The sequence below is a fragment of the Vitis riparia genome, chromosome 1, assembly GCF_004353265.1.
Source record: "Vitis riparia cultivar Riparia Gloire de Montpellier isolate 1030 chromosome 1, EGFV_Vit.rip_1.0, whole genome shotgun sequence".
NCBI classification, from domain to species: Eukaryota; Viridiplantae; Streptophyta; class Magnoliopsida; order Vitales; family Vitaceae; genus Vitis; species Vitis riparia.
The window spans coordinates 4,093,715-4,106,440 of record NC_048431.1 but is presented as its reverse complement, the minus strand read 5'-3'; the positions used below and the strand labels follow the sequence as shown (position 1 = coordinate 4,106,440).

The window sequence follows — 12,726 nt, the reverse complement described above, 5'->3', positions numbered from 1 at the left end:
ATGGAATCAGACTTCTAAAATAAGCCTATAATTTCCTCAAACCAACTGAAAGAATGGGAGGTGGGCATGTCACATGATTGTTCATCAAAGAATGATTGTTCTATGAAGACTAAAACAGCAGTGTCTGCTCAACGTATAAAATGAAATGACTCAGATCTATATTTTTAATAGAGAGAAGTCTGTAATTATTTTTTGGACACAGGAAAAATCTGTATGGTTTTTCCAAGTAACAGATGTGATAAAACATGCTATACATATGATTATTTTGAAACATGAAGCTATGCACTTCCAAACAAAGCTTTAGGGGAACCATCAAACAGCCAGGGATACATTCAGAATGACTATGCTATATAAGATAGAAGTGAGATCTAGCTAAATCCAATCCATTCAGCAGAGGATTGCATGAACCGACAAAAATAACAAATTACAAACAATCAAAATTCTATGGCAGAAAAACAGAGAATCCCCAGCTGCTCTATTGCTGCTTGTAGTAGCCGCTTTGGTGGTGAGGAGGATAAGGGGCTGGAATGGTGTAAGGAGGACGAGGAAGCGATCCAGGTTGCTGTGCATGAGCATTATTATAGTATGGACCTCGCCACCCTGGATAAGCAGGTTGGCCATACTCATGGCTAGGTGGTGGCTGTTGGGCCTGTTGGGGATGGTATGGGCCACCTGCAACATGGTAAGGAGATGGTGGCTGCTGTGTAGAGCCATAAGGAGGGAGGGAGTGAGCATATCCTGGCATTGTCGGCTGCTCAGGAGGTGGCTGCTGGTAATAAGGTGCTTGGGGGCGAGAAGGATGAGTCATGTTCACAGGATCTGTTTGCTGCTGAGAAGTGGCTCTCTGAGTTTGATGGGGTTGACTCACAGAAGGGTAGTTGTAAGCACCAGTGTTCTTACCATCCTGGAAACTGAGACCTGCCATTTGTCTCTGTACATCTTCAATCATTTCACGGCACTGGATGTTTCTGGTCATCACAAAATCGCTGCACTGCTGCTTTATGTTTGTGATTGCATCCTGTTTAACAAAAGAAGGCACTTGATATATTGCCACATCCTCCATGGCAAGACACAAGAGTTTGTGTGATACAAATCTAACTATAAAATCCAACAAACTTTATGGTAGTTAATGTCACAACCAGTTATTTCCAACTTGTGCCATCTTAACGTGAATGAAAATTGACTGCTATATGACAGCGGTCACCTCACAGCCCACACAAGTGAGCTCTAAGCACAATGATAATAGTTACGCAGATCCAAAACGCTAGAATTACTATGAGCAATTTAGTAATTTTATGCTAGAATAAGTGGTTAAACATAGGATCCTACAGTAAAAAAGTAAGCAACTTCTTACCTGAAGAGTCACATAGAACTTCAGTCCCTCATTAATGTTCTCCTTAATTTCTCGGAACTTTGCTATGGCAGCTGCAATCTGCTTGTAACTCTTCTCACGGGATGCTGGAACAAATTTCAAGGAAAAACATTTTAGCTGTTAAAAGTGGAAAGCACTTCATTTGAATTCGAAAATGCAAGCTGAAAAACATAATAATAATAAGAATGAGGAATAAAAATTTATCTTCTAACCTGATTGGAGAGACTCTTAGGTTAAATAACTTTAAATTTAGCAATGATACATAAAATGTGCAGATCTTAAAATAAGAAAATTGAGAAATAAAAAGAGGAAAATTGCTATGACTTAGAAGATCATATACATGCCAAAGGAATAAAGCAATTTTGGGAAGTCTTCTTGTCAGATCCATCTATAAGAGCAATACAAGAACAAGCTGAAAGCAAGGATAGTTTGAGAAAGATATGGACAAACATCAGATGATAGAACTGGTACTCTTCATCCTAGATTTCTGTGAATGGACACACTAACCCTGTTATGAATCGACTTGGCCAACATCAGGATAAGTTTATCAGGTTCACACATTGGGCATGTTCTTGAAACAAACTACAAAACATAAACATTAATTGCTGCATCATAAAATAAAGACACATCAAGAACATCTTTAATTCCTAGTTAATTCCAGTAAAGTCCCACCCAAAAAAATCCAGCTGTTGAGAACTGTCTGTGAAGTACCAAATAAAAAAGAGATCAAGTTTCTACTACCATCCATTAAGGTTCTGAAGAAACTGTAAACCTGATGTCACATTTAAATACATGGCCTGCCTGCTTTATTAAACTAGTCCAATAACTAAACAAATAGAAGAAAGCTGCTCGTAAGTGCATTGAAACCGCAACCAGATGTAATCTACCTTTATAATCTTCAAGATTAAAGATTGCAGCAAACTCATCATTTTGAGCCTGTAAACAAGGACAACTGATTACCATAGCGAACAAAGAACACTTCAGAACAATGATTTCTATTTAGTAAGAACATGTACAAGAAATGTAAAAAATGCAACACTAGAAGGAAGGATGATGTATGGCTTCTGGCAAAGAAAAAAAGGAACAGAACAGTCAGAGTTCCCTCGCATCACTCTCCAGTCATATTCCATGCAACTAGATCATTAGATAATTTACTAATTTGCCCATATGACGTAAGGTTATCAATGGACATCAGAGGTTAAGATAGTGAAAGCATTTTCTCATACTCAAGAACCAGAAAATGTTAAAAGCAAATGATTTGCAGGAATGACATTTATGTTTTAACTTCTACAATAACATCTAAGCAGTTGAAATACCCTTTCCAAAGTAAATGGCCGGTAAAATAAACAACAAAAAATTGAATTCTGATGTCATTAGAATTCAGATCATCCAAAACTTAATTCTAAATCCCTTGCCAACTATATAATGAGCTACCTTTTCAGGATTCATAAAAAATAGCATGAAATGAATAGATAGAAAGGCTTCAACTTTTTTGATAAGTGAGAAAGAGATATCAATTGAAAATAAACATTCTTCAGTAGATAGTTACATCCAGTAGCCTGAAAGACTTTGCGCACGATGAAAGCATGGCATCAGAGTTCAAACCAGATGGTCCTAATTTTTGGAAGATTACATGTGAGGGAAATTAAATCATAGAATGACTAGGGGCAGAAAAGAAATATACCTGTATTTGCAGCAACAGTTGTTCTTGTGCCTCAATATTTTGGGCAATATCTTCACAAATATTATCATACTTTGCTATCTCCTTCCTGAAAAGGTCTTCATAGGAGCCAGTGGATGTCATCAACTTGGGCAGTATATCATCCTGAAGCCAGACATAAGATAGAGCATAAGCAAGGGCGTTGCACATGCAGAACAGAAGAACAATACTAGAACAGTATAATGCATAAGATGAGCATTTATATCATGAGGCTTTCTTTTCTATCAGACTTTTCTCTTTTTTTCTTTTTCCTTCGTTTTTTTTTTTTGGGGGGGGAGAACATGCCACAGAAAACTGACAAAGTACATGTCACAGAGCAATTTGCAGCATACAAACACAAAAGACTTATTTGTCAAAACGAAATTTTCAAACTTCAGATACCATTCTAGAAGAAACATTTCTTAACACCATCTCTCACATTTCTCTCCATCACCACAGACAGTGGGCATCCAGCCACAAAGCAAAATATGCACAAATAAGACAACCTTTGTGCCATGGTCAAGCAAAATTGGTAGCAAACAAAAATTTGGTATGTTTGGACCTTAATCAATTTAAAATATTGCCAAACAATTTTGTAGGTGTAATTTGAGCTCAAGCTTTGTAATTACCAAAATGACTATAATTAATAATGAAACCAACTGGATAAATTTGTCAAGCAAATATATAAAATGCATTAATTTCAAAAGATATTGCAAACATTCATGAGAATCCAATGCTTAAAAACCTAAGGGGTCCTCCACAAGGTTTGTCCACAGAGGGTGGGTGAAGGCCTAAAATCAGGTCAAAAGACAAAAGTCAATGAGCAACAGGTGAATATTTTCTCCCTCCCATTGTTCTAAATTGTTGATTAATTTGTATGACCATTAATGGACTCATTGATTGACATCTTTTATTTCAATAGATTTCTTTCTAATTCTTTGATTGTCAGGAACAGTTGCAATTGTATCAAAAATAAAATGGAGATCTGCGCATATGCGGATTCAAAATTGATACCTTCAATTACTGATCAACTCCTATCCAGTTCATGAATAATAAGGGATGATGAATCATAAATCAAAAGGATCCTCTTCAACAGGATACAATTTAGTTAATCCATTCCAATGAAAAGAAGCCTAGAGAAAGTATATCTTATTCTACCACTAAATTTCTTCCATAGAATCAATAATTAGATGACTCACATTTTCTCATATGAAGCTTTACATCATGCATGACGAATTGTCCTCACATTAATGCAAATTAATTGAACACGAAAAAGCAAATTTTGACATTTCTTCACTAAATTCTCCCCCACAAGAACACTGATCACATAGCTCACATTGCCCTTACTTAAACTCAGGGCATGCCTTTTATATACATTCAAGCAAATTTATAAAAGCAGCCTAACATGTTCATGGTAACATATTCAAACATTTTAACATGCCGAATGACAACAAGGGAGAATGGAATCCATAAGACAGAAAAAGCAAAAAAAGAAGTAAAAGACATGCCAGAATGTGAAAAACAAGGTACTGAACATGAATATCACAAATACATTAAAAGCACACCTTCCTTTTCATCTCTTTAAGCATGTCTTCAAGACCTGCCCGTTGTGCCCCAAGAGTCTCCAATTGCCTCTGCATATGAGCATGCAAAATTAAAGGGACTAACTGTACATGGAAGTAGTTCTATAACTTACGTCACTCAACTAATGTAGTGGGGTCTTATAGACAAATGGGAAAATACAAAATATAAATTATAAACCTGATTAGAGATTTACAAACATTCTAAAAGTATAAAATCAAAATATAAGTTACCAAGCTTTGCTTCAGGGCCCCCACTATAGCATCTTCATTGGCATCCAAAGACATTATTGGTCTAGCCAGGGTTGGAAGTGCTGATTCTATCTGATAGAGAGCATAATTCACAAATAATGAGTATAAATACATCACTCTTATAGATGTAAAAGATTATTTGGTCCCTGCTAAGGATGCTGCTTGGTCAATAGTTCAACTTGTAGCAAAAGAAAGAATAATGAGGCAGTCAATAGTGCAAAAAGCTAAACCAACAAGTACTGTTAGGGCAGAGAATAAATCAATTGAATCAAGTAACTTTTTGATATGACACATTTCTTGCCAATAATAACAAAAGCTGGAACCTTTAAATGGGGTAGCACGAAAAAGGCACAGGGTAAAAAAATGCCCAAAGAAGTTTCTGAGCTGTATGAATTTCCCATCATATTAAACCATGCACATGCCTTACTGGTCATTTATACAACAAATGCAGGTTTTTGAACATACACAGAATTTTTAATTGTTGCATGATAGAAACCAATTATGACTGGACCATGTTTTTTAAAAGCTTCCCATCTGAACCAATCAGGACAAGAAAAACCACTCAGATTGTTTGAAAAACATACCGGACGACGATCAAGGATTGACATGAGTGCCATATGCTCTCTCACTGAACGCTCGATCCTTGCATCACTTTCAGAAGCTTGCTTCAAGTTTGCTGCAAATCTGTTTAATCTGTCCTGCAGATTCTTTGTTAAAGTGCTGGACTGAGGCCTAGTCCACCGCGTTCCAAATTGGCTTCTAAACTGACCATCTTCTCTTGCTTCCTTCTGCAAGAGCTCCTCAGTCTGAACCAGCAGTTCCTGGTTCACCCTCCTCAGATCCATAAGTTGCTGCAACTCAGCTTCCAACCCTGCTGGGCCCCCACAAATCTGCACTGCCTCAACATCTTCTTTAAGATCTGTTGGTAAAGTGAAATTCCCTTCCAAAGCAAGAATAGAGTCTGGCAGGTCCATTTCCTTGAGCCTCACTCGAGCTAGCTCACTTCCTTGTTGCAATTTTTCAGCTTGTGTTCTGATAATGTCATCAACCATTTCTGTGTACCTTGAAAGAGCCTTTGCACTGCTGTCTGGAACAAGACTTGAAAACATCCTCTCCTTGCTGGCATCCAGGACCTCATTCATCGGCATCGACTTAACCATGGAAAAAGCTGGAAGAGGTGGTAGGGTACTGGGGGAAGGAACCCTCATGAGGTACACTCTATCATTCTCCTTCACAGCCCTTTCCAAGTTTCGATTAAGATTGGTCTCTAACTTTGTAATCGTATCCAAAATCTGTGCAGCAGCTCCCTTTGAGGATTTCTTTGCCTCAGATAAAGCACTTATCCCACTCTTCAACCTTGCAATTTCCTCTGCAATCTCTTCTTTCTGATGCAGCTCTAAACCATACCTATAGCAAGCCTCACCATAAAACAAGGCTGCCTTGAGCTGGACGTGAGATATCCATGTCTTGTCAAAGTGCTGATTCAGAGGTGCAACATTCAGTGCGGCAAAAGCTTCCTCGTAGTAAAGCCCAACCTGCAGTCACACCCATTTCAAAGAATTTCAAAACAGGCATGCAATTTCACAATAATTGTGGGACAGATGTGCAATTATTTGCGACATTAAACACCAATTTTCAAAGCATTTTGAAACAAACATACAATTTAAAAATAACCATGGAACACAGATATACAATTATTCAAGACAAGACCCATAAGATATTTGAAACAATTCAACTAGATTTATATTTTCCACAAAATTTTGTGCCTGGACATCCATAAAAAATTTTGTTAAAATTCAAGTAACACTGCAAATCCTCCAATGGCTGTGGCAGAAAGGGATTTCAATCACTTGGGCCGAAGTAATAAATAAATAAAAATAAAAAATAAAAACCCACAGAAAATATTTGTTACAAATGAGCTCAATTTACCATTTCTTCATAAATTATACTCCCTGATACTATAAAACCAATCACATGCTTGGCACAATCCAATGAAATTCACTGTTTTAACAATAACTGTGGATTATAATCAGTTGTGACATGAGGCCCATATAATATTCATTACAGATCAGCAAACTTTCCAAATCTTCCAATGACTAAGATCATAATTTCCACATACCCCCTAAATTACTGGTCAAAATTCAGCTCAAACTATGCCCATGAATCATCATAAATACGTGAATAAATTGGGGGAACATAAATGAAGCCTAACCTGCCTAGCAATCTTGGTACAGACAATCGGCGTACTTCCTTTGGCAATAGTATTCTCAAACACACACTCCTGAGCTTGAGCAAGCATCAGCCGCTCCAACATCCCAGCACACTCCACCGAAACGTCCACCGTCGTGGAGCTCCCTATCGATGCCTTCATGGCCGCATTATCCCTCAAGAAGGCAAACGCACCGGCGGCAGCAATAAACGCCTGCGCAGCCTGGCGCATACCATCCACCGATGATCGATCGTAGAAGAGCCCAAGCTGGCTGTAGACGGCGCCGAGATTGAACAGAACTGCAGCCTTCTCCAAGTGGATGTTCTGCTGAGAGGCCTTCTGCTTCTGCTTGAAGGCGTCGTACCACGTGAAAGTGATGCTGTTGATGTGGTCCCTGTCAGGCGAAATTGGGAACCGTGACTCCACGAGACACAGGGCTTTGAAGTAGGACTGAAGCAGGTCTCTCCGGGTGGGGAGGGAATCGCCGGGACGTTCAAGATCGGAGCGCATTTGTTTGAGGGCCAGGAGATCGTCTTCTAGATTTTGGGCTTCCCGCTCCGAGTAGGTAAAGGCGATGTACTGGCGGAGAGGGCGATAGAGGTCGACTGTAACGGTCTTCTTCTCGTAAATTGCGAGCATGATGTTAGCGGTGGCCGACGACGACGGTGGCGCGGCCATTGAAGCGGATGAAAATGATGGGATCGGATTCGATTGGATTAAACCGAAATCGGGATGATGAAATTGAAGAAGATGAAGAATTGTGATTGGGCCTAGTACTGAGAAATCGAGAAGTCAATTGCAAAATCTTCTGGATCCTGTACCGCGTTTCCTTTCTTAACTTATCGAGAAAGGAAACTAATGGAGAGGGCTTTTGAAGCTCTCGATGTTTGTTTCCTTGAATTATACTATTCCACACCGGGATAAGAATAATTCTTGTCCTAAATTTGTCTTTCTCCGTTAAGTCTGTTGCTAAAATTTTATCCAACCCAGTTTTTAAACTCGGTCCTAAATTATTCTGTTGGAAATATTATAATTTTTTCTTAAATGACGACAGATATCTTCAATCTTACATTGGTGTGTGTTTGGTAATGATGTGAGGAAGTGTTTATACACATTCTAATATATAAAAAATCTTATATTTCAAATATTATAAATGTTATAATTACTTTTTGGAAACTTTATCATAAAGTACTTAACAATTATTTTAAAAAGTATTTCTAATATTTTTAATATTTAAAAAATAAAAATTTTAAAGTTTTAAAAAGACTAAAACTACTTCTCATAATCACTATCAAACGTACTATTAAAGTGTGTTTAATAGTAATTTTATAAAGAGTTTATAATATTTAAAAAAAAAATCAAATTGAAATTTTTTATTTTTTAACTATTAGAATAATTAAAAACATTTCATAAAAGCACTACATTATATGATTGTAGTAGACTTGAATATTTTGTTAATAATATAATTATCTATAAATCATATGAATCAATGTATTAATATATAGTTAAATCCACTTTCATGACCTCTCTATTATTCAAAAATGTATGAAAGCAAATTCCTAGCTAATTAATTAAATTTTAATTGAAGATTACATTTCAAGTTTCATAATAGGTCCAAAGAATTTAGTGTTACTCTTCAATAATTTTTAAAAATTTTAATATAATGTATCCATACCAAATTTTATATTGACTCATGTATTTGTGATTATATCTGTTATATGCGAATGTTACATCATTAAAAACATCATTTCTATTATAGTGTTATGCACTTATAGTATGTTTGGTATTTTAGGAAATATTTTTAGTATTTTTAATACATAAAAAATAAAAATATTTGAATATTTAAAAAATTAGAGACGTGCTGTTGATATCAATAACTCTATTACTAATCTTATTGTAATGTAATGCATGCATTTTGTATCCTATAAATTTGACCCACTGGCATAAAATTTCTCCTATACTTATTGGAGAATTCTGGGCTAAAGCTTAGAGATTGGGGTAATTCTTTGGGCTTTAACCGGGTCCCGACCAGTTACCATCTGAAGCCGGGTCGGTTTCAGACAAGCGTGCTTGACCCGAGGAGATGGATTGGGCCACGCGCATATATCAAAACTCACACGACTCTGCCCGCCAGTATAAATATGGAGAGGATGTTTCTAGAACGAAGGCATCCCACAGAAAGGTCAAAGCCCAAGCCCTTGCCCTAGCTCTAGCCAAGGAGTCCGGGGATCATAATTCCAAAGCTCGATCTGTACCCTCTCCTCTTCCCACTGCTTCGGGTATGTTTCTTTTCAATCGTGTTTATCTTCTATTATTCTCTTGATGTGTTTCGTTGTACAGCTTCTTTAGGGTTTCTACATTTTATGTTTTGTTTTAGGGTTGAATAAACGATCACTTTTTTGATAAATTTTGGTTGCTGGGGTTCATTCAGCGGTGGATTTATATCTAGGGTTTACAGAGGGATCAAATATGATTGTTGGGGGTTATTGAATCCGTGGGTAAGGGGGCATTTGGCAATTTATTGTAGTCTCGTTTGAAATCGTATGAGATTATTCTAATGCTTTTATAGATGGAATCTTTTATCTAGATTTTATGCATTAGTAGAGCCAAATTTAGTTCTTTGTTCATAGACATATTTTATTTTTATTTTTACTTATTTTTATTATTACTTTTTTTTAGGGTTTTTGGGTTGTGGAGTTTTTCAATTTTTTTGTGGGTTGAAAATTTTGGACAGATTTCAGCCGGGATTGTCGAGGAAGACTTACAGTTTTGGCCTTTAAGGCAGGACATTGGTTTTGGGCTTGTAGGTTTTTGCATATAAGGTAAGAAAGCCGAAGCAATTTATAGTGCTAATTTCTTTTTCTTTTCTCAGTTGAAATGTTCCTCTTTCTTAGTTTGTTATCTGCTAAGGTGGTTGTTATTCTATTCTAATTCATATGAACATACATGGAACCAGAACTGCTGTCCAATTTATTTTAGCAAATAATTTGACGTATTATTTCCCTAAAAGACAGGTGTCGGTTCTTTTCCCATCAGAACAATAGGGCCATTATGATCATTGTTATATTTTTTGAAAAAGATGAAACCAAACCAAGGTTTGTTGGAAACCCTTCCTCTACAGCTTTTAGAATATAGATTGAAATGGGATTTTGAGGTTTTAACAGTAAGAAAAAAAACTGAACTTGCAAAATGGTGAAGGGGAAGACCAAAAAGACAAGTTCCAAACAATTTTTAAAATTTTGTTGTGTTTTTAATGCACTAAATATTTGCCTAGTCGATATCTCTTTTGAGCTAACAATATTATCAAGTATTTCAAAGTTAGAGTTTGTTTGTCATTACATTTGTATTGCACCATGTTCATGGCAAATTTAGTTCTTTGATTGTTTGGAATAGTAGTTTTATATGTTTATCATTCTAGATGGATTGCAGGATATGCCTCCCAATGGACATGTTTTGTTATTTAATGAATAATAATGAGCTGCAATGATGGAAGAACTAACATTGTTTTTTCTCTTCTGTGAGATGCACTTCCGGTCATCATACCAAAATGCAGGTATTGAGCTTGTTTTTGTATCTATATGGACTGCAAGAAGTTCATCCAGTTGGTTGAGGAGAAAAAGAAGAGAGCTTTGGAGAAGAAAGAAGCTCCCTTGAAATGGGAGCAGAAGCTAGAGGCTGCTTCCAAGGCAAAAGCTGAAGCTGAAGCCAAAGAGAGAAAGCTGAAGGCTGCAAGGCATAAAAGAAGATCTGTATCAGAGTCTGACAGTGATTCTGACAGTGACAGCAGTGATGAGGGTAGAAAGACAACCAAAAGGGCACACAAGAAGCACAGGAAGCATGGTCATTCTGACTCAGGTGAAAATGAGAAGAGGAAGGAGAAGAAATCCAGACGAAGGCGAAAGAGACATTCCTCAAGTGATGACAACAGTGATGAAATAAAAAGCAACTCAGAAGAAGATAGGAAGAGGAAGAAGCGGGTCCAGAGGAGACACAAGCATCGTGATTCAAGATCAGATTCTAGTGCTTCTGATTCCTCAAGTAATGAGGATGATGGGGCGATCAGAAGGAAAAGTCGATCGAAGCACCAAAAGCGCCACAGGAGATCGGAATCGGGTGCTTCAGACTCTTCAAGTGATGAAGACAATGTTGCAAGCAAGAGGAGTCATCATGTCAAGCGTCACAAACGCCATAGACGATCGGAGTCTAGTTCTACTTCAGATTCCTCAAGTGATGAAGATACTGGTGTAACCAGAAGAAGAAATCATGCAAAGCACCATAAACATCATCGACGATCCCAAAGTGTTGACTCGAAGTCATCTGATGGTGGTGCCCATGGACATGATCGAAGGAGCCGATCCTTAGAAAAGTCATTAGATGATAACTATGAAGAAGCAGGTAAATCATCAAAGCATAGAAAATGTGGTCACCATCACCATCACCATCATCACAAACAGCGGCATCATCACTCAGATGAGGAGAAAATTGATCAGATCCAGCACTCTGGAGAACTAAATGGAAAACACTTGGAGCATTCTATGAAGTTGGATGCTTATGACAAGGATGCCACTCACGACTTTCAGAAAGTGTTGGGTTGATCTCAAACGACCTAATTCATCAACTTACTGCAAGACTCTTTTGCCTTTTGGTTTTGTGGGATATATGGGAATTTAATATAGACTAAATTTGCTGTTGACTTTAACCTTCCTACTTGTTTGTGTTCAAACTTATTGGAAGCAAATTATCTAATCTATCTTCAAACCGGCCCTTTATTTTGCATGTCAATAATACTGGTTGAAATTAATGACACATCTAATCTATCTTCAAACCTGCCATGGGTTTTGCATGTCTCTCATTTGTGGCACCAACTATTTCACTGGTTTAAATTAATGATAGATGCTCCAGGTTGAGGTGGATTCATTTATGTTTTGCTCTACTTAATACTTTTAGCCTCGGTGTACTGCAGGGGTTGGGGGTTGGGATTGGTCTTGGATGTTGTTTCAAGAACTTCTTGTCAGGTTCTTGGCGTTGGCTCTTTTGCAGTTCATTGCTTAGGGTTAAGCGGTTCGCAGTTATCGATCTGGGAACTCCTGAATGGAAATTCTGAAATTTGTCAAGCTAAACTTGGGAATTTAGATTCTTTGCCTCTTTCCTATTAATTAATAAAACAATCAAGAATCAGATTTGAGCCATGGGCCTACACTTTCGGCTCTTGCCTTTAGCCAAGGCCTTGCCTAAAAGTTACAGCTAAATGCTGTGTTGTTTTAGCCCCTAAAAACGGAGATGCCCCCATCGAACATTGATATTTCATAGCAATATTAATTTCAATTAAAATCATTTTGATTTCCATCACCATTGACCATCGATATTTTGTGGCAATATTAACCTCAACTGAATTCCACTAATGTCCAGTCCCTTGGGCCCCTGAGAATTGGAGTACGTCAGGACGTCTTATGTTGGATCAGCTTTCCTTTCTCCAGACCCCTGAAAATTTTGTTGGCCATGTCATTCCTAATTGTAATTTGTTTATTGCGATTATTTACCATAAATAAACTGCCCAACCTTCTTATACACAATAGAACTTGTGTTGTAAGAGGCATAGTTAGATGGATGATAG

General features: G+C 37.3%; 2 protein-coding genes across 6 annotated transcripts; one reads left to right on the top strand and one right to left on the bottom strand.

Annotated features, from left to right (window-relative positions):
* Positions 1 to 210: 210 nt before the first annotated feature.
* LOC117913442 (vacuolar-sorting protein BRO1) lies at positions 211 to 7,955 on the bottom strand. The gene is made up of 8 exons (XM_034828425.1): positions 7,116 to 7,955; positions 5,488 to 6,438; positions 4,886 to 4,975; positions 4,637 to 4,705; positions 3,057 to 3,197; positions 2,260 to 2,308; positions 1,355 to 1,458; positions 211 to 1,018 (listed from the first exon to the last, which is right to left on the bottom strand). The coding sequence occupies exons 1-8, from the start codon at positions 7,788 to 7,790 to the stop codon at positions 476 to 478; spliced, it is 2,622 nt and encodes an 873-aa protein (XP_034684316.1). The 5' UTR covers positions 7,791 to 7,955; the 3' UTR covers positions 211 to 475.
* A 1,317-nt stretch (positions 7,956 to 9,272) lies between these two features.
* LOC117914055 (protein FAM133) lies at positions 9,273 to 11,918 on the top strand. 5 transcript variants are annotated; one of them, XM_034829252.1, is made up of 3 exons: positions 9,273 to 9,391; positions 9,847 to 9,934; positions 10,666 to 11,918. In XM_034829252.1, exon 3 carries the CDS (start codon positions 10,691 to 10,693, stop codon positions 11,705 to 11,707), a length of 1,017 nt encoding a protein of 338 aa, XP_034685143.1. In that variant the 5' UTR covers positions 9,273 to 9,391; positions 9,847 to 9,934; positions 10,666 to 10,690; the 3' UTR covers positions 11,708 to 11,918. The 5 variants fall into 5 exon arrangements, with proteins under 5 accessions (XP_034685143.1, XP_034685149.1, XP_034685115.1 ...); XM_034829224.1 differs by having other exon boundaries at positions 9,274 to 9,391; positions 10,635 to 11,918; XM_034829242.1 differs by having other exon boundaries at positions 9,274 to 9,391; positions 10,631 to 11,918.
* The last annotated feature ends 808 nt before the right edge of the window (positions 11,919 to 12,726 follow it).

Coding starts and splice junctions, on each gene's coding strand:
- LOC117913442 (XM_034828425.1), bottom strand. CDS start 7,790: ATGGCCGCGCCACCGTCGTCGTCGGCCACCGCTAACATCATGCTCGCA. Junction 6,439..7,115: donor GTACCAAGATTGCTAGGCAG/GTTAGGCTTCAT, acceptor GTGTGACTGCAG/GTTGGGCTTTACTACGAGGA. Junction 1,019..1,354: donor AGTTCTATGTGACTCTTCAG/GTAAGAAGTTGC, acceptor TTTGTTAAACAG/GATGCAATCACAAACATAAA.
- LOC117914055 (XM_034829258.1), top strand. CDS start 10,691: ATGGACTGCAAGAAGTTCATCCAGTTGGTTGAGGAGAAAAAGAAGAGA.